The sequence below is a fragment of the Artemia franciscana genome, chromosome 6, assembly GCF_032884065.1.
Source record: "Artemia franciscana chromosome 6, ASM3288406v1, whole genome shotgun sequence".
Lineage (NCBI taxonomy): Eukaryota > Metazoa > Arthropoda > Branchiopoda > Anostraca > Artemiidae > Artemia > Artemia franciscana.
The window spans coordinates 14,950,678-14,975,340 of NC_088868.1; the positions used below are offsets into that span (position 1 = coordinate 14,950,678).

The 24,663-nt window shown below is 35.9% G+C and overlaps 1 protein-coding gene across 1 annotated transcript in view; it reads right to left on the bottom strand.

Annotated features, from left to right (window-relative positions):
* The window catches only part of LOC136028494 (leukotriene A-4 hydrolase-like), a 51,982-nt gene extending 34,577 nt beyond the window's left edge, over positions 1-17,405 (bottom strand). The window contains exons 1-3 of the mRNA XM_065706337.1: positions 17,370-17,405; positions 16,648-16,787; positions 9,422-9,533 (exon numbers count right to left, since the gene is read on the bottom strand). Coding sequence (XP_065562409.1) covers positions 9,422-9,533; positions 16,648-16,787; positions 17,370-17,405 — 288 coding nt within the window. The remainder of the gene's footprint in view (positions 1-9,421; positions 9,534-16,647; positions 16,788-17,369) is intronic.
* Between the last annotated feature and the right edge of the window lie 7,258 nt (positions 17,406-24,663).

Below are 24,663 nucleotides of genomic sequence, written 5' to 3' on the forward strand. Positions count from 1 at the left end.
TTTTACCAAAGTCAACGGATCAAAATTTTGAGATAGCCATTTTGTTCAACATAGTCGAAAACCATAATAACTATGTCTTTGGGGATGACTTACTCCCCCACAATCCCTGGGGGAGGGGCTGCAAGTTACAAACTTTGACCAGTGTTTACATATAGTAATGGTTATTGGGAAGTGTACAGACGTTTTCAGGGGGATTTTATTTTGTTTGGGGGTGGGGCTGAGGAGAGGGGGCTATGTTGGAGGATCTTCCCTTGGAGGAATCTGTCATGGGGGAAGAAAAATTCAATGAAAAGTGCGCAGGATTCTCTAGCATTACTATAAGAAAACAATGAAAAATAAACATGAAAACGTTTTTTCAAATGAAAGGAAGAAGTAGCATTGAAACTTAAAACGAACAGAGATAATTACGCATATGAGGGGTTCTAAAAATACTTTAGCATAAAGAGCGAGGTATTTAGGAGGAGATAAATACCTTGCTCTTTATGCTAAAGTATTTTTAGTAATTTCAACTATTTATTCTACAGCCTTTCTGATTCAGGGGTCATTCTTAAAGAATTGGGACAAAACTTACGATTTAGTGTAAAGAGCGAGGTATTAACGAGGGTACAAACCCCCTCGTATACACAATAAAAATATAAGGTTATGAAAGTTTGTTACGTAAGTTAATTCTTAAGTTACGTGTATTTTTTACTAATAAAAACGTTCATTAAAAATTAAAAGTTCTAGTTGCCTTTTTAAGTAACCGAAAAATTGGAGGGCAACTAGGCCTCCTTCTCCACCCCTTATTTCTCAAAATCGTCTGATCAAAACTAAGAGAAAGCCATTTAGCCAAAAAAAGAATTAATATACAAATTTCATTTTAATAATTTATGTGCGGAGAGCCAAAACCAAACATTCGTTAATTCAAAAACGTTCAAAAATTAAATAAAAAAAACTAATTTTTTTAGCTGAAAGTAAGGAGCGACATTAAAACTTAAAACGAACAGAAATTACTCCGTATATGAAATGGGTTGTCCCCTCCGCAATCCCTCGCTCTTTGCGCTGAAGTTTGACTCTTTGCCACAATTTTCTTTTTAAAACAATTAAAAGCTTTAGCGTAAAGAGCGAGGGATTGCGGAGGGGACAACCCATTTCATATACGGAGTAATTTCTGTTCGTTTTAAGTTTTAATGTCGCTCCTTACTTTCAGCTAAAAAAATTAGTTTTTTTTTATTTCATTAATACTGAAAACAATACCAGAAGCAGACCTTCCGCATTCTGACCGTATATGCAACCATAACTTTGCACGGTTCTTAATCGACTTCAACTCTGAATCATTATTCCACACAGGTTGACGAGTCCCTAGCCTAACTCGTTAACATGGGACAGCACAAGATTCAGCGTTTTTCAAACACGAAATAATTTGAGAATAGTACAGGTTAATATCGGCAACTACATTTTTCACAGGCACCTGAGTCTGGAGCAAATGAAACGGAATACGAATAGAACTAAGTAGTGTAGCAAGCGTCACACTGTAAAGGGCAATATTTGCACGATTCCAATTATACTTGTCGAAACACTGTGGGGGCTTAGGAATAGAAGAACATACAGGAACATCAGATAGGGAAAACGTAAATGACATCGGCATATGATCAATGTCTTGTTCATCCGCAAGGACATGCACTTAAGAAATACTGAGACTTGGCGAACAGATTACATGATCAATATTTGATACACTTCCTGAATGATGAATGTATGTATAGAACTGATCCTTTGGCACAATTTTATAATCAGGAAATAAATCTAACAAGCAGTCAGTTCTGGCCGAGTTATCTAAAATATTGCAGTTTAAGTCACCAACAATCAGATATGTATATTCGAAATCAGTGAATTGCTTCACAGCTGAGCATAACGAGGAGCAAGCTTTAGCGAACCGTGTTATAGAATCAATTCCACGTGCATTATGTGGCAAATTAGTGTTAATTACAACAGTATTGCCTAACTGGATGGCAAGAAAATGATCATTCGAGCATAAGCAAGTGGGATTTAGACTACTTGAACTACGCCTCACAAAACATGAAAGCGCTCCAGAGGGCCTGCCAAAAGTTGTGCGGGCATTTATAAGAAATAACTGATGTGATGTACTTCGTTGTAGGAAACTGGAACTGGTGGATGAGAGCAGGTGTTCTTGTAAGCAGACTATGTCGTAATCATTTATAAACTCGTCGATCACAGAGGATTTATCCTTAGTGTCGTTAATATTAAAAGAGAGTAGGGATATCGAGCGAGCCATCACTTGGCAGCAGAAATCACTTTTTTAAGGACTTGGCATTTTAGGCTAAACGACACATGCGGACCACCACAATTTGCACATTTCGCAGGGAGTTTACAGGGAGACTCTTTCGTAGAGACATGAGGCCCTGAGCAGATTGCACACTTTGGATTTGAACTGGAACAGGCGGACTGGATATGACTGGGGGATCTACACTTGTGACAGCATCTAGGTGGGGTCAGAAACTCGAATAAGTTCATAGCCGATTTTAAATCCTGTTTTTAGCAGCCGGGTCTAAATTTCTGAATGAAGGGTCTAATTTCTTGCTAAAAAAACTAATCAGACAGGTTTCGTAAGATATCTTCGTTTGTCGGGAGATTGCAAAATAAGTTCATAAAAACTTGCCAAACAGCTTTGTTTAAAAATCCAGAAAAAGGTTATTATTTAGGTGTTCACGCCTTCACGGAACGAAATAGACTGAAATAATTAATATTACTTGCTGTGCTTCGATAATAGAGTTATTAAACAGTGATGGAGAAGTTTTACCACCTTGACGTACGCCTTTCTTGACACTCAGCATTTCTTTCGAAGGAAAAGTGCCGGACGGAGAGGGGATCAGGATAACAGCCGAGAGCTTGTTGTACATACTGTAAACAGGGGAAAGGATGCAAGAGGAAACACCTCGCTGAAGGGCTTTGAGCAGGATATGGCCATGGATGCTAGAATCGAAGGCTCTAACCATTTTTATCTGTATCAATAAAAAGATTTGCAAGAACGCTGCGAACGTGTTCCCGTCCTGATTGCTTTTTGAACCCGAACTGGTCGTCCAAAGTAGTGCATCGAAGTGCAATTTCATCAAAAATAAGGGATTCAAATAGCTTACAAAAAGTAGTTGAAACAGTGATCGAACGATATGAAGCGCACTGGTCAGCTGGTTTACCTTTTTTGAGAATAGGATGGACCAATCCAACACCAAAGCTGTCTGGAACGATGCCAGTAACGAAAATCATTTGAAATAGCAGAGAAAGGTGCTCTAGGAGAAGATTGCTGGCAAAGCTTAAATGGGTACCAGATATACCATCGATGCCCTTAGATTTCTTTTTTTTAACTTATCAATTTTGGAACGCATCAAGGACGGAGTGACCAGGACACCAATATCCTTAACTGCAAACTGAAGCTCCTTATCGAGGGCCTGGCAAAAGGTGTTATCTAGGTAGGAATTAGGGGCTGAAAATTGGTCTCTGAAGTAGTCGCACCAGTCTTTTTCTGGCTTGCAGGGCGGACCATTGGATATTTGAAACAGGTAAAATTAAATTGTTATAAATATTGCACAAATTCTTTAAAGTCCAAAAATAATATTTGAAATTAGTTAAGAAATTTTTAATTCTTTTGCCAAACCAATCCACTAGGGTGTTGTCAATTTTATTTTTTTTATTTTTGGTGTTGGTGATCTTACATCAGCCTGTGTTCTGAGGCAAACCCCGCAGGGTTTTTTATTTAGAGGGAAGCTGGCTGCATCTTAATCGTTGATCCCGGGACAGATCATATTGACATCATCAACTTCTGCACGAAGAAACAGTTAGAGTCAAACTGTGTTGGATTCAAACCGGGGAATCAGACCGGCCGCGTTACTAACTAGACCATGCTGGCCTGTAAAGGGAGTTTATACAATCCTCTTGTGTTTCATTTGACCTATAGAATCACATAAACATTTTCAGGAACTGCGCTTGAGCCCGTAATCTTCAGGCTCCATGTCAAGCGGTTTAACCAGTTGCGCCAAAAGAGACCGGTCTAGACGTAAATACTAATGGGATGGCAATAAAAAAAAAACTATGGTTTAAAAATCTATTTAACAAAATCATCACCTAATAAACGGAGAACCTTTTAAGAGAAATTAAAATAGAAAATAAATACATTCCAACCATTAAAAAAGATTTAAATCTAGGAATGAAATATGAAACTAAGCAATGAAATGTGTGAAGCTAAATACGGATATAAACTCGTTATTACTATTACTTTTAAAGGTGAAGTGGTTGATATCTTTACACCCAAAACGATTTGATTCTACAGCAGCTGATTTTGAAAAGAAATTAAAAAAATTAGATAAAGGCATGATTTTAAAGGTTATGGAAAGAAAAAATAAAGATAATATTGATGTAAACATAGTACATCGAACTATTCTTTAAATATTATTTTATACCAGTAGTATACGAAATATAGTAGTATATAATATAAAATATTAAATATAAACAAAACATGAATCAAATTCTTATTTCACAAGACATTAGTGATTTTAAAAGTTATGAGGAAAATTGTGAAAATGTTGCAGATCTAATTTAAAATAGTCTGAAGTCTATTGAAAAGTGGGTAAATTTAATTGATTTGATGAGTGGTCCAGAATTGGCAATGACTAAAGTGCTAATTGGTTGAAGAGAGAAAGAAGTAATTCTAAAGTTCTTGCCAACCGTTACACTTCCTAAAAGGCTATACTTCCTAGAACTTAAAGGCTCTAAGACCTTTAGGTGTCAAACATCAAAAACCAGAAGCACAATAGGGAACTATTTTCGTAAGACAGTGGAAATTAAATTTAAATGAATATTTCGGCCGTAAAATGAGTATTTTTCTTCGTAGCTGTTTATCTTTAGATATCTTTCTTCTACGATTGCATTTGAGCCTAATACAAGAGATTTTCGTAAAAGACAGCTTTAGAGATAAGAAGTTTCCTTATGTGGTTATGTATCGTAAGAATATTGTACAGGACATTCCAGTATTTGCTGGACTCGGGTTACAATATGAAGTGAGATATTAACTAGAAAATGAGCTACTTTATGGTTCGATTTGGAATTCTATTGATGGAAGTACTTTAATTATTTTAGAAAGGTCTAGTCTCAGTTGTTTTTTCAGCTATTATACAAACTTTTTAGGGCGACTTGGAATAAACTTGACAATCTATATTATACTAGCTGTTGGGGTGGCGCTTCGCGCCACCTGAGCACCTAGTTGGTGGGGGCGTTTCGCGCCCCCCAAGCCCCCCCGCGCGCGTAAGTCGTTACGCGCCATATTAGTTACGCGCCATTGTAGTTGTGTTCCTATGTCCCACCTGTGAATACAGAAAGATATATATATATATATATATATATATATATATATATATATATATATATATATATATATATATGTTTTTAACTACGTAAAACTTGCGAATATACAACATTCTTCGATGTCCCATTGTCTGTGCATAAAAATAGATTGTCAGGTTTACCAACTCTTGAACATGCAACATAAAATTGTCCATAGGAAAAACAATCCGTATTCAGATCTATACCTGATTATTCTAATGATTGCCCTTGAGCTTTGTTGATGGTGATTGCTAATCGAACATTCCCCGTGTCCCCGTCGTCATTTATATATCCCCCTGTGCCCCCGGCATCCCCCTTGTAGTTGTGTCCCTGTGTCCCGGTCGTCATTTATATTCCCAGGATCCCGGTCGTCATTTGTGTCCCAGTGTCCCAGTCTGTAATTTCTCTTTGAGCGTCCCGGTGGTCATTTACATTCCCTGTGTCCCGGTCGTCATTTGTGTCCCGGTCTGTAATTTGTCTTTGAGCGTCCCGGTCGTCATTTATATCTCCCGGTCGTTATTTGTGTCCCAGTGTCCCAGTCTGTGATTTATCTTTGAGTGTCCCGGTCGTTATTTGTGTCTCAGTGTCCCAGTCTGTGATTTATCTTTGAGTGTCCCGGTCGTCATTTATATTGCCTGTGTCCCGGTTTATAGTTTTCTTTTTCTCCTTTATTTTTCAGTTTTTTCCTTTTTTAAGTTTTTATCTTTTTCAGTTTTTAGTTTTTTTATTAGTTTTTCTTTTTTTTCTTTTTAGTTTTTTTTTGTAGTTTTTACCTTTCTTTTGTTTTTTTTAGTTTTTTTCTTTTTTAGTTTTTTACATTTTCTAATTTTTTTTTTAGTTTTTTAGCTTTTTTATTTTTTTTAGTATTTTCTTTTTAGTTTTTTGTGTAGTTTTACCTTTTTTAGTTTTTTTTTCTTCTTTTGTATTAATGCACCAATCGACGTCTTTGGAAACATGAGTTACATTTTCTGATCAAACAGTTCGTGGTAACGAACTGTAGTAAGGAGCGACCCGGCTCAATAGTAACCAAAACTCTAAAAAATGGAATTTTGATACCAATACCTACATCAAAAGAATCGCATTTTAATGCTGATTTTAAATATATAAGTTTCATCAAGTTTAGTCTTACCCATCAAAAGTTACGAGCCTGAGAAAATTTGCCTTATTTAAGAAAATAGGGAGAAACACCCCTTAAAAGTCGTAGGATCTTAACAAAAATGATACCATCAGATTCAGCGTATCAGAGAACCCTACTGTAGAAGTTTCAAGCTCCTATCTAAAAAAATGTGGAATTTTGTATTTTTTGCCAGAAGATCACGGATGTGTGTTTATTTGTTTTTTTGTTTTTTTGTTTTTTTTCCCAGGGGTGATCGTATCGACCCAGTTGTCCTAGAATGTTGCACGAGGGCTCATTCTAACGGAAATGAAAAGTTCTAGTGCCCTTTTTAAGTGACCAAAAAATTGGAGGGCACCTAGGCCCCCTCCCACGCTAATTATTTTACCAAAGTCAACGGATCAAAATTCTGAGATAGCCATTTTATTCAGCGTAGTCGAAAAACCTTATAACTATGTCTTTGGGGACGACTTACTCCCCCACAGTCCCCATGGGAGGGGCAACAAAATACAAACTTTGACCAATGCTTACATATAGTAATGGTTATTGGGAAGTGTACAGGCGTTTTCAGGAGTGTTTTTTTGGTTGGGGGAGGGGTTGAGAAGAGGGGGATATGCTGGGGGAACTTTCCATCGATAATTTGTCATGGGGGAAGAAAATCTTCATGAAGGGAGCGCAGGATTTACTAGCATCATTTAAAAACACAATGAAAAAATAAATGTGAAAAAGTTCTTTCAGCTTGAAGTAAGGAACAGCATTAAAACTTAAAACAAACAGAAATTATTACCCATTTGAGTGGCTCACCTCCTCCTAATACCTCGCTCTTTACGTTAAAGTATTTTTAGTAATTTCAACTATTTATTCTACGGCTTTTGCGATTCTGGGGTCATTCTTAATGAATTGGGACAAAATTTAAGCTTTAGTGTAAAGAGCGAGGATCTGACAAGGGGGCGAACCCCCTCATATATGTAATAAAAATATGAGAATACAAAAGTTCTTTACGTAAATCTTTTACTAATAAAAATATTCGTAAAAAATTAAAAGTTCTAGTTGCCTTTTTAATTGACCAAAAAATCGGAGGGCAACTAGGCTTCCTCCCCCGCTCTTTTTTTCTCAAAATCATTCGATCAAAATTATGAGAAAGCCATTTAGCCAAAAAAAAAAAAAAAAAATGCAAATTTTGTTTTAATTATTCCTCTGCGGAGAGCCAAAATCAAAACATGCATTGATTCAAAAACGTTCAGAAGTTAAATAAAAAAAACAAGTTTTTTTAACTGAAAGTAAGGAGCGACATTAAAACTTAAAACGAACAGAAATTACTTCGTATATGAAAGAGGCTGCTTCCTCATCAACGCCCCGCTCTTTACGCTAAAGTTTTTTACTGTTTTAAAAAGAAGAATTGAGAGACGGAGTCAAACTTTAGCGTAAAGAGCGGGGCGTTGATGAGGAAGCAGCCTCTTTCATATACGAAGTAATTTCTGTTCGTTTTAAGTTTTAATGTCGCTCCTTACTTTCAGTTAAAAAAACTTGTTTTTTTTTATTTAATTTTTGATAAAAAACGCTTAGATTCTGACGTAGTTCCAGTGAGCAAAGTCTTCAATGGCTCTGGGGGTGCAGCCAGTTGAGGAAGTTTAACTTTTCCTGAGGCGCAACACATTCCCATTGTTTCATCATTAAATTTCAAGGCCTTGCAGTAGGGACAAATTTTAGACATAGTCCCAATTTGAACACATATACTATAATCATCGACTGGGCTGTACCTGAATGCCATGCGATAATTTTCACGTTGCTCTTGTGATTCCTCGGCACGCCTTCTTTTTTCACTTTCTCTTTTAGCAGCAAGTCTGGTTTTGCGTTGCTCTGGTAGTTCCTCGACACGCCTTCGTCGACGGAAATTGCAAATTCCTAATCTGGCATTATCTCTTGAGGCCGCAAGCCTGTTTTCACGTTGCTCTTGTGATTCCTCGGCACGCTTTCTGTTCTTACTTTCTCTATCAGCCGCAAGCCTGTTTTCTTGCTGTTCTTGTGATTCCTCGGCACGCTTTCTTTTCTTACTTTCTCTATCAGCAGCAAGTTTTTGGCATAGACTCTTTGAGCAGCTTCCTCGGCTGTTGCCATTGTAGGTTCTTCAGTCATTTTACAATTAAACATTTTTCTGTCCACGACCTTCTTACAATTAAAAATTTGTCTTTGAACGAATTTCTTAAATACCTTTAATGACGTCATCGTCATAACAAACATGACGACAACTAACTTCATGACGACATGATGACATGACGTCACTCGACAGACATAAACCACAGACAATTTATTTTTATATATATAGATTAAGCACAAGGCATACACAATATAGTACTAAGTTCATGGGAGCCTTCCACCACAAATAGTAACGAAGGTATCAGAACACCAGGAAATTTGCAAAAAATTGTCATTATCTTCAACTTAAAAAATGTGACTTAAAAAAGAAAATCGAGAATTTATGACTTATAATAAACGTCATCATTCAGATCAGAATACTAGTTAAGCAATTATTTGCCGGCGAGGTTCGTTTTTAATGGAATTTATTTTAAAAGCCCACGGTGATAGTCCCATCACACGCATACCAAGTGCTTTATCCACAAGGGAAGAAGCCCAAAGCGGCCATCAGCATGAAGTGAACCTCCATTTTTTGATGATGAATGATCAAACAACCGAATAAAAGAATCACCCCAGCCCACGAAAAAATCCAGGCTCGGAAGGGGTACATTGTTTGTCCTACCAGACATTTCACTAGTATAACATTAACTATACTCGTTCGGCAAAAACCTTATGTCTCAAAGAAAGGCGTAAAAAACATTAATGAGTCAAACGATTAGTGCAAGCCTATATATGCATGTCCTGCTCCAACAGTTTTACTGTAGTGAAACAAAATAATATAAACTAGGCGTATTAGCTTACGGCGCACTGGGTGAAAAAATACGGATGAGTTCCGTCACCCGTCTGATCCTTTTTCAGCCATTGCAGAGCACTACCATTTCTAGAAGTTTCATAATGGATTCTAATCGGAAATCTGAAAGAAAAACAAACTTTTTCAAATTTAAACATTCACTGATTAGTGATATATAATGCTGTGACGAATATCTGCGACATGATTAAATAAAAATTGTTTTAAATAAAGTTTAAACAGGCTAAAGCCAAATTTTTTTACTTATGTTTTATTCAGAGTTTGGTCCATATCTCTATATGCTGAAACCTCAGCATAAATAGTGAGAAGCGGCAGTGTTCTTCACACATACGAAATTTTTGTTTGCTTTAAGTTATAAGTAGTGGTCGTGACATATATACAGAACTAATACCCCTCAGGCCATTTGAATGCTATGGAATAATCTCTAAGCCTCATTAGCACAACTGTATTGGCACAAAATTAGCACAATCGGTTTACCTAGCAACCAGATCCAATACAAGGCTGAATTTTCAATGTATTTTATACCAGTAAGAAAGTAGAACTCAATGTTGAGGACAGCGGGAGAATTTCAGTCCGCAACCATGGTCATTCGGGAGGGAGTAACTTTTGAGGGGGTGGCTCATCAAAAATGTAATTCAAACCTTAGACAACAATATTGTCTACCTGTTTACATACACAATTCCAATTATGATTCGAAATTCATTTTACCAGCGTTGGTACGTTTGCACAAAGATGAAGTTGTAGATGACGCATGAGTAGATGGTTCTTTTTCTTATAATATCATACCCAAATTATCTGCGAAGCTGCTAGTCTTAAATCTTTTATGGGAAACAATAGATAATGGTCGTGCTTGAATAAATCCATTTTTACATTCTTATAGTTTTTCCCCCAATCCCTAAGTCAATTGATTCAAGTACAGAAATGTGACGATTTTAATAGTTTCTCCCTCCATAAACAGTGCTTCCCGAACTTGATCTTAATTTAAAAGAAAAAACATTAGTTCGTTTAGCAAATATGGCCAATGCAAGATTTATTAACGTGTCAGGGCATATACCCGTATGAATACCATAACTACACCTCGAGGCTACATAAGGAAAAATTACCGCCCATCGAAGTGTTTTATGATTCACAAAGTTTGGGCAAAGGGAGGGTGTAAAAATGGGGAGGATTATTGAAAAATACACTTGGCAAGTGATTTATTGATATTATTGGATATTGTGTGTAAGAAAACGGATAAAATCTATCAGGAATTCAGGTTGGATTTGGGTTATTACTTTTCAACTTGTCATCTGGTGATGGATTTAATTCTAAAAATCAGAAAATGAAAAAATAGGTCTTACCACCGACATGGATCAGGCTATGTTTGTAGAAAGCTCCATGTGATAAGGATATATTTCCGCTGTAATCATTAAGCCAATCCTAAGCCTGGAAAAAGGAGGAGGGTTTGGCGACAGACTAGAACCCTGCCCCCGGAAAAAAAGATTTTCCATAGAACCATCTAGTCTTGACAGCCAACATGATACCGAATATGCAACCTGCTGACGATTCTAGACCACCCCTGGACACCATGTCGACGAATTTGAGCCACCCGTGGACAAGATTTTTTAAAGCGAATTGTCAAATGAAACTTGGCTTTTGGAACGTGAGGACCATGGCCCAACTTTGAAAAACAGAACAAGTTGTTAATGAGATGGAGAGATATGGCCTCGACATCCTTGCTCTATCAGAAGTCCGTTGGAAGGTACAGGCAGTCAAACCCTAGATATGGGATCACAATCCTGCACAGAGGCATAAAAAAAGAGAGAAGCAGGTCTTACCATAATGCTGTCCAAACCCGTGTCCAGAGCTCTAACTACATGCATACCCATAAATGAGAAGATCATCGAGGCAAGGTTCACATATCAACAAGCCAAACTAACAGTGTTTCCAGGTTACGCACCAGCTAAGAACGCAGATTATGGCAAAAAAAACAGTTTCCAAAACACCCTACACACTGACGCCAAAGATATCCCAGCCATGATCTCGTCTGCTTTTTAGGTGACTTCAATGCCAAAGTGGGGAGCGACAAGTCCTACTGTCTTGAAGTTCTTGGCAGTCAAGGCCTCGGCGAAGTCAACGAGAATGGGTCACTGTTAGTTGACTTTGCTCTAACAAAAGACCTCATCATCGGTGGAACTCTGTTTCAACATAAAAACATCCACAAATACTCATGGAACTCGCCAGATGGACATACTCATAATCAGATAGACTAAATCCTGATAAACAAAAAGTAAAAGTCAATTCTCCGGGATGTTAGGGCCCACAGAGGAGCCGATGTGGCCTCTAACGATACCTTGATGATCGCAAAACTGTCCCTCAAGCCACACAGAAGTCCACACAGAAGTCAGAATCCAAAGAAAAGCCCACCTACGATTTAGAAAACTCTCAAACGCAACAGTTCGTCATAACTTTAGTATCCATCTTATAAAAAGGTTTGAGAGCTTGGCCCTAGATTTCAGCAATGAAGGCAGTGTTGGGTCATTCTGGAACACCCTAAAAGAAGCCTATAACTAGACAGCACTAGAAATGCTTGAAAACAAAAAAAGACCAAAGATGAATGGTTATTCGACAAGACATGTATCCAATCGACAAGACACGGACTGCGATAAAGTCTTGAGAAATCATCTATACCGACATCAAGACAAGCTAGTGAAAAAGAGCGCAAGGGGAGATAAACGGGACTTTCTAGAAGAGAAGGCAGCTATGGCAGAAGAAGTATCCAAATGCGGCAATTCCAGAGCTGTTTACAAAATTAGCAATTAAATCATCGGGAAACAACGTAACCGAGACGGGTCAGTTAAAGTAGAAAACGGCAAGATGGTCACATCCCCCGATGGAACCTCTAAAGTCCGGGTCGTATTTTATGAGAAAGTCCTCAACAGACCTAGTCCTCCGAACACAGCATACAGCCCCACAGTTCCTTTCCTGGACCCTCAAATCAATACAGAAGTGCCAACGACCGAAGAAATAGTTCAAGCCGCTCGCAAGATGAAGAATGGTAGAGCACCAGAAGGAGATAAGCTATCAGCAAAAATGACCAAAACCTCTTTTGGTGCTTGCATAACGATGTGGATCGCATTCTTTGCATGCATCTGAAAATCAGAGGAAGTCCCTGAAGAATGGAGAAAAAGTACACTCATCAAGCTTTCCAAGTATCATAGTATCATAGTTACATCATAGTTTGCATCAATCATAGTTAACTGTATATCACACACATGAAATTGCCTTCGGCCTTTTCTTAATTGGAAACTATTAAGGAACGAAAGACAGACAGTCATGCAGCAGAATAACCCAAATATGACATCAACCCCAGAAAAGTAACTATTCAAGAGATTTATGTGTTATATCGTCTCTTGTCAAAAGATACGTGTACTTTTTGTACATGAAAATGCAGTTTTTATCAAATTTTTTTATTTAATTTCATTTTGTTTTTCCTTAATGATGTCATTTATGGTTGTAATCTATATATATAAAAATAAGTTGTCTGTCTGTGGATCTGTCAGGTGACGTCATGTTTCTGTGTCGACTGACGTCATGTTTTCGACTGACGAAATTACAGACCGGGACATCGGGACACAAATGAACTACAAAAAAACTAAAAAGAAAAAAACCTAAAAACTAATAAAAAACTAAAAAAGCTAAAAAGCTAAAACAAACTAAAAAAGAAAATAAAATGAAAAAGGAAAAAAAAATGAAAAATAAAGAAGAAAAACAAAACTAAAAAAAAGAAAAAAACTAAAAAAGGTAAAAAACTAAAACCTAAAAAAAGACCAATTCAAAAACGAATGTATATACAGACCGAGACACAAATGACGACCGGGACACCGGGACATGACGACCGGGAAACAGGGACACAACTACGACAGGGACGCCGGGGGGCTCAGGGGGATATATAAATGACGATGGCGACACAGGGAATCGTCGATTAGCAATCACCATCAACAAAGCTCAAGGGCAATCATTAGAATCATGAGGTATAGATCTGAATACGGATTATTTTCCCATGGACCATTATATGTTGCATGTTCAAGAGTCGTTAAACCTGACATTCTATATATATGCACAGACAATGGGACAGCAAAGAATGTTGTATATTCGCAAGTTTTACGCAGTTAAAAACATATATATATATATATATATATATATATATATATATATATATATATATATATATATATATATATATATATATATATATATATATATATATATATATATATATATATATATATATATATATATATATATATATATATATATATATATATATATATATATATATATATATATATATATATATATATATATATATATATATATATATATATATATATCTTCTATATATATAAAAATAAGTTGTGGATGGATGTGTGGATGGATGTGTCAGGTGACGTCACCTGAAAAAACTGGATCAGGTGACGTCAAAACTGAAAAAACTAAAAAAGGCAAAAACTACAAAAAAAACTAAAAACTAATAAAAAAAATAAAAAAGCTAAAAAACTAAAAAAACTAAAAAAAGGCAAAAACTACAAAAAAAAACTAAAAAAAAACTGAAAAAACTAAAAAAAGGCAAAAACTACAAAAAAAAACTAAAAACTAATAAAAAAAGTAAAAAAGCTAAAAAACTAAAAAAACTAAAAAAACTAAAAAAAGGTAAAAAACTAAAAAAAATAAAAAATAAAAAAAAACTAAAAAAAAGGAAAAAACTGAAAAATAAGCTAAAATAAAGGTAAAAACCAATAAAAAACTAAAAAAAAAAGGAAAAAACTAATAAATGACGACACTCAAAGAGAAAAAAAGGCAAAAACTAATAAATGACGACACTCAAAGAGAAAAAAAGGCAAAAACTACAAAAAAAACTAAAAACTAATAAAAAAAATAAAAAAGCTAAAAAACTAAAAAAAACTAAAAAAAGGCAAAAACTACAAAAAAAACTAAAAACTAATAAAAAAGCTAAAAAACTAAAAAAACTAAAAAAAAGGCAAAAACTACAAAAAAACTAAAAACTAATAAAAAAAATAAAAAAGCTAAAAAACTAAAAAAACTAAAAAAACTAAAAAAAGGTAAAAAACTAAAAAAACTAAAAACTAAAAAAAACTAAAAAAGGTAAAAACTAAAAGAACTAAAAAAGAAAAAAATAAATGACGACACTCAAAGAGAAAGCGACCAGGACAAAAGGAATGTTCGATTAGCAATCAACAAAGCACCGGGACACAGGGAGTATAAAAAAAAGAAAAAAAAAGGAAAAAAATAAAGGAGAAAAACAAAACTAAAAAACGAATGTATATACAGACCGGTACACCGGGATACAAATGACGACCGGGACACAGGGAATATAAATGACGACCGGGACACAGGGACACAACTACAACGGGGACACCGGGGGAAACAGGGGGATATAAATGACGACCGGGACAAAAAAACTAAAAAGAAAAAAAAACTAAAAACTAATAAAAAAACTAAAAAATCTAAAAATCTAAATAAGCTAAAAAAGAAAAAAAAAGGAAAAAAATAAAGGAGAAAAACAAAACTAAAAAACGAATGTATATACAGACCGGGACACCGGGATACAAATGACGACCGGGACCCGGGACACAGGGAATATAAATGACGACCGGGACACAGGGACACAACTACAACGGGGACACCGGGGGAAACAGGGGGATGTAAATGACGACCGGGACACCGGGACAGGGAATGGTCGATTAGCAATCACCATCAACAAAGCTCAAGGGCAATCATTAGAATCATGAGGTATAGATCTGAATACAGATTGTTTTCCCATGGACCATTATATGTTGCATGTTCAAGAGTCGGTAAACCTGACAATCTATTTATATGCAAAGACAATGGGACAGCAAAGAATGTTGTATATTCGCAAGTTTTACGTAGTTAAAACCATATATATATATCTATCTATATTCACAGGTGGGACATAGGGACACAACTACAATGGCGCGTAACTATTATGGCGCGTAACGACTTACGCGCGCGGGGGGGCTTGGGGGGGGCGCGAAGCGCCCCCACCAACTAGGTGTTGGGGTGGCGCGAAGCGCCACCCCAACAGCTAGTATATATATATATATATATATATATATATATATATTCACAGGTGGGACATAGGGACACAACTACAATGGCGCGTAACTAATATGGCGAGTAACGACTTACGCGCGCGGGGGGCTTGGGGGGCCACCCCCACCAACTAGGTGTTGGGGTGGCGCGAAGCGCCACCCCAACAGCTAGTATACTATATAAGGCGTAATTTAAAAAGTGTACTTGACGAAATTTCAGGAAATTAGGTAAAACAATCAATTAATTGTCAAATTATGTCCCCTGTCAAGAGATACGTGCGTTATATCATCTTGTGTATGAAGTATTTATTTGGTCAAAAATTGTATTCAATTACAACATTATCTTCTGTGAATTGCAGAAGACACTAGTTGTTGCAACTTCCTTTCAAACAAGCCCTTAAACAGCTATCTGTACCGTTCCAGTGCCCCACAAGCGCTGATGAAAAGAAAACAAGAAAAAGGAGGACACATGAAATCAAAAAAGTGGTTTTCCTTGTTATTCTCAGGCTGTAGCTTTCCTACATGGGATATTAGACACTGGCGATCTCAACAGCACACCTTTTATTTTCAACTAACATCATTCCCAAAGGTTTTCAGGTCATCTTTCGAAATTCCCACAAATTTTTGTTTTCGTAGTAAACTTCTATCATTAAGGTTAATCGAAATCACAGTTGTTATTCCTGGTATCAGCTTTAAATTTTTGGTCTTTTTAAACAGGGGCGTAATTTGCTATGGGACAAAGGGGCAACTGCCCCTAAACCCCAGTTTGCCCCACAGCAAAAAATTTTGTTCCTTCAAAAATCTTGTCAAAACTAGGATAAGCCTTCATTGTTCAAGCATACATAGAAACGGGTTAGTTTTTCTTTAGTATATATACGCCCTTACGGTGCTATATGGCTTATTTTTCTGTTTTCACTGTTATTTTTACTTGTTTTGGAAAAACTGTCTCGATATTGCCCCCCTTCCTCCCGCAGGATTTTGTCGGAATTATGGCACAAGTTTCGTATCCCATTTTACAGTTTTTGGTTACTATGGCCGTGGTTCGTTCTATAGTAGGCTGCAGCTGTCACTGCAACCATGACAATATAGAAAACTATTATACTCACTCAACGTCACTAAAGTCATTAATCCAAATTTCAAGCTTAGAGCCAAAATTTCCAATTTCATCATAAACCTTGAACGAAAGATTCTTCAAGCTAATTGGATCTTCGACTCTTTGAATTGTCAGGTCTTTGGTGTCCAGTACCTGTAGTACAAGTAGAGACATTTAATTCAATTGTGCTATTTGCAATGAGTAGTAAGGTCTAGACTGACACTACGGTCCTTCCCATGCCTCACAGGTGCTGCAGTCCTTTCCCCATGCCTACACATACGCTACGGTCCTCTCTCATGTCTACAGTGCTCCCCCATGCCTACACAAATATGACAGCACCCCATCAATGCTTACATTGATGCTACGGTCCTCCGCCATGCCTTAATTGATGCAAGCACGCCCTCCCCATACTTACATCGATACAAGCGCACCCTCCCCATGCATACATTGATACAGGCACGCCCTCCCAATACCTAAATTATGCAAGCACCCCATCCTCTTACTGCTGCCATTACAAGCACTATCCATTACAAGCACTATGGTCCACCTGTACCTCAATTGGTTATATAGTGCGATTATAGTTTTTCTTCAGGTTTTATTTGAGAAACATAATACACTATCGAGAATGAGTGGTTTTACGCTGTTGGAAGTTGATAGTGGGGCCAGCAGCAGTAGTGGTACGAAGAAAACAGCCCCCGACATTGGAGTAGAAATTACAAGGGGATATCTGCTTACCTTCAAGTGGGATGAGATGTTTGCAAGATTTTTCATATCACGAGGAAGTTCAAGCTGGACTAAAAGTTATGTATTGCAGCAAACATGAGTATAATGTATATACGTAGACTACAAGATGGATTAAACGCAATTGTGAAATTTATTGAAGACAATGAATTGAATCAGCATGTGAGAAAAGAATGAATAGTACATGTTATTTTATTATTACAATTTTGAAAATAAAAATATTTCTACATCGACATTTCTTTTTTAGTTCTTGTTAGGTATTTTAGTTGGTCATTGCTCGTCTACTCCTCCTCCTCCGTCTCTCAAGGTAGTTAAAAGGTGATCATCTTAAGCAAGCACCCGATGTAAAAAAAATATTTCAAAGTTTTAGTTAGTTTTGTAATCAGTACTGTGTGGGAGAGTCAATTTAAAATGAATGAAATGGACAGACAAAAAATCCAACCGAGTCTTGTTACTTTGGAAAAATCATTGGATCTAAAACCAAAACATTTTCAAAGGTTGCCAGTGCGGAGGAGAATCTTCATTCAAAGTATGATTGATGATATCATTGAACAAAACTCTCCAGCCCTTGATTATGGTATGAGACTTGTGTGTGCGGGTCCAAAAGAATTTACTCAGTATATCGATGTGCTGTTCAATAGGAGATCAAATTCAGCGGGATAGTTAATGCAAAGGAATATTTTTTGAACGAGAGTTAGTTTGTGATGAGCAGTGTGAGAGTCAATTGCCAAATTGTATAAATTATACACAGCAATTTGTATACCTTTGCGGGCCTAGCTTATTTCAGAATAGACTTTGGAACCAAACTATTCACGAAACATGTGGCTTTGAAGTTTGTTCTAGTGAAATCAGCTTTCCGTTATCTAGCCAGGGTGACATGTGTTAGACGCTCATAGGAAGAGAATATACCTAGAGTAGGGTTTTACCTATGAACTAGGACTGTTAAAAACTTTCCAAGTTATCAATTTGCACTAAATCTTCGTATTATTAAATTTTATACGAAATTTTTAGATTTTACTTCCAATAAATCTCTTTTTCCTATAGGAGTATTCGTGTCGCTGCTGTCATTATATAAGCCGCTTTTCAGGGGTGAATCACTGCAAGGTGTTTTAATTGATTATTTCCGTTATTCTAAAATTTGGTCTTTTTAAGAGGAACTCTCTATATCCTCCTCGTAAGGGTATGGCCTTTTTTAAGATTGGGGCACACATACTGTTCGATTTCTTTAACTCATGCCTTCTAGCTTATATTTTAGTGTATATCAGCTTTTTTACATTTTCTTTTTCCTGCATTAAATTTCAACTAATTATTTTCTGTATTTTAAGACTTTGGTCCTTTCTAAGGAAAAATCTCTGTATCCCCCTCGTGTGGCCCAGACTTTTCTGAGGATTAGGACCCAAATACAGTTCGATTTTTTAAGTCATACCTTTTAGCTTAAATTTGAGCGTAAATCAAATTTTTAACGTTTTCTTTTCCATTGATTAAAATTTACGGCCGCTTTTTTAGTTCCCAAACCTACCGTAGAGGGTTTGTGGTTTACCTTTAGGTGGTTAGGTCGTTCAGGGTTACTCCCTGCATGTTTCCTCTTATGTTTTTGCTTATTTCAACCTTTTAATGTTTTCTTTTCCATTTATCAAATTTTAACAACGTATTTTCTGTATTTTAACATTTTGTCTTTTTTAAGGAGAATTACAAGTCCCCCTCTAGGGGTAATAATGCAGGGTGACATGCGTTAGACGCTTGAAGGAGGGGAAAGACATAGAATGGGGCTTTATCTATGATCTATATCTATTTTAAACATAAAGATTGGGTAAGCTTAAACATGTTTATTGATTAATTGTATTCAACAAAGAAAAAATTTAATGTTTTTTTTATTCATATTTTCTTGGTTATATGTTATAGTACATCAGCTGTAAACGATTTTTTCCGTTTACTAAATTTTAACCACGAATTTTCTGTATTGTAACATTTCATCCTTTCAAGGAGAAGTCTCTATATTACCGTCTTGAGGTCCAGGCCCTTCTAGGCTTTGAGGCTGATAGGAGAGTCTCTATGTCCCCATCTTGGGGCCAAGGCCCTTCTAGGATTGAGCCTGACATCATGTTCAATTTTCTTTAATTCCTATTTTACGGTATTATTTTATCGTATGTCAACTTTTTTCCAAAATACCCAAAGATTCTTTTTTGTTTTGGTTCAGTATTTAATAAAGGATTATCCGTATTGGAGTTTTCACGAGAATGTATAGGAAGATACGTAAGTTTTCATGACAAAGCACTGACAGACAGGGTCTTCTTCATGGCATTGCTTTGAGAAATAGGGCGTTCCTCACCACATTGCATTAAGAGATAAGATATTCCAAACAACATTGCATTGGAGCTTAGGGGGATTTCATAAAACAGGGGGCACTAAAGAACGGGCTTTAGATGGAAGGAGAATTGATATGCCCAGAATAGGGCTTTACCTACTGAGAGTTTTCTAAACATTCTATTTTTCAGTTTAATCCAAATCTTGTTATTGATAGCTTTTATAAGATTCTTTACGTTATACTTGCAATAAATCTTTTTTTTTTCTTATTAATATTGTCTTAGACTTCGAAAAGGCAAGGTGAAAAAAACCATCTATTTTTTAAAAAGCACGTTTTAGCAGGGGCGTAATTTGCTATGGGACAGTGGGGCGAAAGCCCCATCCACAGCCAAGTTTCCCCCCAGACCTAAGTTTTCCTTCCAGCTGAAATTTAGTTTCTGCAAAAAATCTTGTTAAAACTAAGATAAGCCTTCATAATTCAAGTCCCCAGAAAACAAGTCAGTTTCTTTAGCATAACTTTGCCTTTATGGTAATATATAGATAATTTTTCAGTTTTCACTGTCATTTTCACTTGATTTGTGAAAATTGGCTCCAACTTTGCATCCCCCAAGGATTTTTGCGAAGTACGTCACTGCGTTTTAGTGGTAAGATGATATGCGTTAGATGCTCGGAGGGGGTGGAGGCGATATACCTAGGTTAGGGTTTTTGTGCTTTAACTTCTCTGAAGTTATGAATTAGAGGAATTAGCTGGCTGTTTGGGTTTTCAGAATTAGATGTTTCAGCTTTTAGTGGGTGTTTGGTTTCTGAGGGTTATTATTTGAGATGTTTACCTTAGCATTTCACGATTTGACTTAACTGAAGCTATGAATTAGAATATTTAGTTAAGTATTTGGGTTTTCAGGCTGAGGTTTTTATTTTCTGTGGGTGTTTGATTCCCAAGGCATATTTTTTTTTTAGATATTTACTTTAGCATTTCAGGCATTAACTTGTTTGAGTTTATGAATTAGAATAGTTAGCTGGCTGTTTGGGGTTCTCAGACTTATATTTCTTAGGTTTTCGTCGGTGCTTGATTCCCAAGGTTTATTATTTAAAATGTTTACTTTGGTATTTATTCGTTTGACATTTCTGAACTTATGAATTATAATAGTTAGTTGGTTGTTTGGGGTTTTCCAACTTAGACTTTTAGCTTTCCATCGGTGTTTAATTCTGGAAATTTATTATTCGATATTCATTCTTTGATATTTTAGTGTTTCAACTGTCTGAAGTTATGATCAAGGATAGTTACTTGGATGTTTGGACTTTTTAGGGGTGTGTCGTATCTGAAGCTTGTTATTTAAAATGTTTACTATGGTATTCTATGATTTGATTTGTTTGAATTTATGAATTGGGAGGGTTAGTTGGCTGTCTGGGTTTTTAAACTTAGGTTTCAAAGTCTTTATTGGATATGTGGTGTCAAAAGCTTATCCTTTGAGATGCTTTCTTTCATATTTCATGTTTTGACTTTTCTGAAAGTTATGACTAGATTTTTACTAAGCTAAATTTCTTCGACTTTGTATAGGTGTATCTTGTCTGAAATGTATGCAAAAACTACTCATTTTAAGCGTGAGAAAGCCGTTCGAAGGTTTTTGACTGAGGAACTATAAGAGAAACTTGAAAAAAAAAAAAAAACACTTCAAAACATTAATGTTAAAAAAAATTCAATACATCAAATCAAAAAAATAAAATTAAAAACACTGAAAATACAAAAAACTCAAAAACCCTCAACTTAAAAATTAAAACTTAACCTAAAGTAATCAAAGCTAAAAGCGGTAAAAAATTCATAAAATTGCGGTTTTCAAGAAATCTCTCTTCTATTTGATTAAAGCAGCATTCCCTCTTTTGTTTTTAAGGTTTTAATTTTTTTTTACATTTTTGTGTATTGAATTTTTTCAATTTATTGCTATAAATTTAACTGAGCATAATTTAATGCTTTGATTATGTTTTTTCAAAATTAGTTTTTTATTTTTACTTTTTCAAATTTCTGTTACAGTTTCCAAGTCAACAATCGTTGAAGGGCTCTCACACGCCTACGTCTGAAAACCCAGACAGCCAACTAATCATCCTAATTCATAAACCCAGACAAATCAAATCCTGAAATACCATGGTAAACATTTCAAGTAATAAGCTTCAAAAACGATAGCTAAGAAATCCACACACGATAGCTAAACACACACACGATAAGCTAAGAAATCCAAGTCTAAAAAAGCCCAAACTATACTAATTCATAAGTTGATAAAAATCAATGCAAGGAATATCACAGTAAACATCTTATATAATAAAGTTTAGAAAATATACACCAAAGAAAATCTAAAGTATCTAACTATGAAAACTCCAAAGAGCCAACTAACCTTAGATACAGGTAGCACAATAGTGCTATTTAAGTAAAGAGCGATGTGGGCACAATTTTATTTTCTTAGACCAGGGTGCTTCGTATCGAAGTTGTTATCGCAGAAACTTCGAAAAGGGCTCATTCAATTGGAAATTGAAAAGGTTAATGCCCTTTTTAATAGTTGAAAGTGATTGTAGGGCAACTATTACCTATTCCAAACCTACCATTTTGCAAAACACATCCAATCAAAATTTTGAGAAAGCCATTTTGTTCAACGTAGTAGAAAGGTCCGAAAATTATGTCTTTGAGTTTGAAAACCTCCCAGAGCCCTCAAGGCAAGGGTTGTAAGTTATGCTCTGGGGGCATATAAGGTATATATATAGAAAGGGCGATCGTATTGAAGTGGGCTTATAGGATTGGTCACCAGAAGTTCTAAAGCCCTCTTAAAGATTCAAAGTGATCAGGGGGGATACTCCCTACCCACACCTTGTATTTTCCCGAATTCCATCTGATAGAAATTTTAAGTTGGCCATTTGTTGACATAGAAACTTCAAAAACAGCTGATTCAATTGGAAATTGAAAGGACAAGTACCCTTTTTAATAGTCGACAGGGTAAGTCGACTGACTTACCCTGTTTTCGACGTTCAAATACTTTATTTTTAGTATTCCACGTGTAATACGAAGGCACTTCAGTATACAGCAGTTTTTTGCAAAAGAATCATTTTTGCATAGCGAAAAGAAAGCAGTTAACTTTGTATCCGGTGGATTCAGGGCTCTTTGTTGCACGTTGGATTCCGAAAAATAAACACGTTGACCATTCTGTAAATATACCGCTAAGTGAACAACAGCTGGACTACGTTCATGTATCAGAAATGAAAGAATTCGCCAAACAGCTTCATTACTGCTTATGTATCTTCCAGCCTGATATTGTACGATTTCGTCGATATCTTTGATTTCGGACTGAATGCCAAAAACTGCCATGTCACTACCTTTGTTGACGTATTTACATATGTATTTGATTGCCTTTACGGAGTTAGAGTATTCAACGTTTATGTGTGCATTAAATGTTTTTGATAATAATGGGGAATATGGAACAACCCACTGGTTATCTACTTCGATGGTGGTACCGTTACGCTTCTTTATTATTGCTGTTTTACCGCCATCTTCAGTAGATCTTTTTCTATATTGTGGGTAACCATCACTGCCAGTAATTGTGTTGGGTACTAAAAGTCGAGGATATTGCTTTGTGCACCTTCCTTTGGCCATGCATGGTGAATTTTCGTTCAGTGCAGCGCAAGGTCCATGTATCACATTTTTTACAACAATATCATATAACCCCTTATCGACATTTTCATCAGGTATTTCAGCGGAAATCACATCATCAATTTCATTAGAAGTAATTTTATAATGTAGCCAGATTAGTATATGTGCGTGTGGCAATCCTCGTTTTTGCCATTCCACTGAGTACATCCAGCATCGCACTGACCCAAACACTTCAAGTTTTACTATGTAGTTTATCAGTGATTTCAACTTTTGCCGGAAGACACGGGCCGTAATGTCATGTCTATGAACCGCCGATTGTCCTTGAAGTAAAAGCTGCTGTATCTCGTCCCAAGATTGATTATATGTAAATGTAATAAATAAATCTGGACGACCAAAGAGACGAATATACGCAATAGCATCTTGAGCATATTCATGCATATGACGGGGACTGCCAGCATATGACAAAGGTAAAATCGTTAATCTTCCAACGTTTGTGGTATTACCGTCATTTACAACTGCATCTCGCAAATGAATGTATTTTTCAGAGCGGAGCTTGGTCTGATTCAGACGGATAAATAGCAAACATTCTGATTCAATTTTTGCATACATATCAACGATGTATTGGTGAAACAATTGACGGCATTTTAAAATATAATTGTCTTCATCTTGCCGAATCATTAGTCTATAGGAATAATAATGCATTGCACTGCATTTCTTATTCGTTTCTTTGTTTTCAATTCTGATAAAAGCTATTAATAGTATATATATATATATATATATATATATATATATATATATATATATATATATATATATATATATATATATATATATATATATATATATGCTTGAGATTGATATATATGCTAAGTCATGAAGACTTTTTTTATCTTCCTATACAGTTTCATGAAAACTTCCAACTAAAAACTATTTTATTAAATAATGAACCACAACAAAAAATCTCTGGATATTTCGGATAATAGTTGACATATGGTAAAGTATAACCAAACGATGTGAATAGAAGAAAATTGAACGCGATGTCAGCCTCTATAGAGAAAAAATAAATAGAGAAAATAGAGAAAATACGCGGTTAATATTCAATAAAGGGAAAAGAAAAGGTTGTGAAGTTGTTATACTCTAAAATACAATCATGAAAGTATGAACCGAGGAAAATCGCACCGCATGTCCGTCACAGTCTTCAGAAAACCCTGGGCCCAAGACGGTCATATTGAGACTTGCCCTCAAAAAGATCAGGTGTGAAAATAGAAAAAATAAACTGTTAAAATCTGATAAATGGAAGTAGGACACGTAAAAATGTTTTCTTTGTTGAATATATTTAATCAGTAAACATGT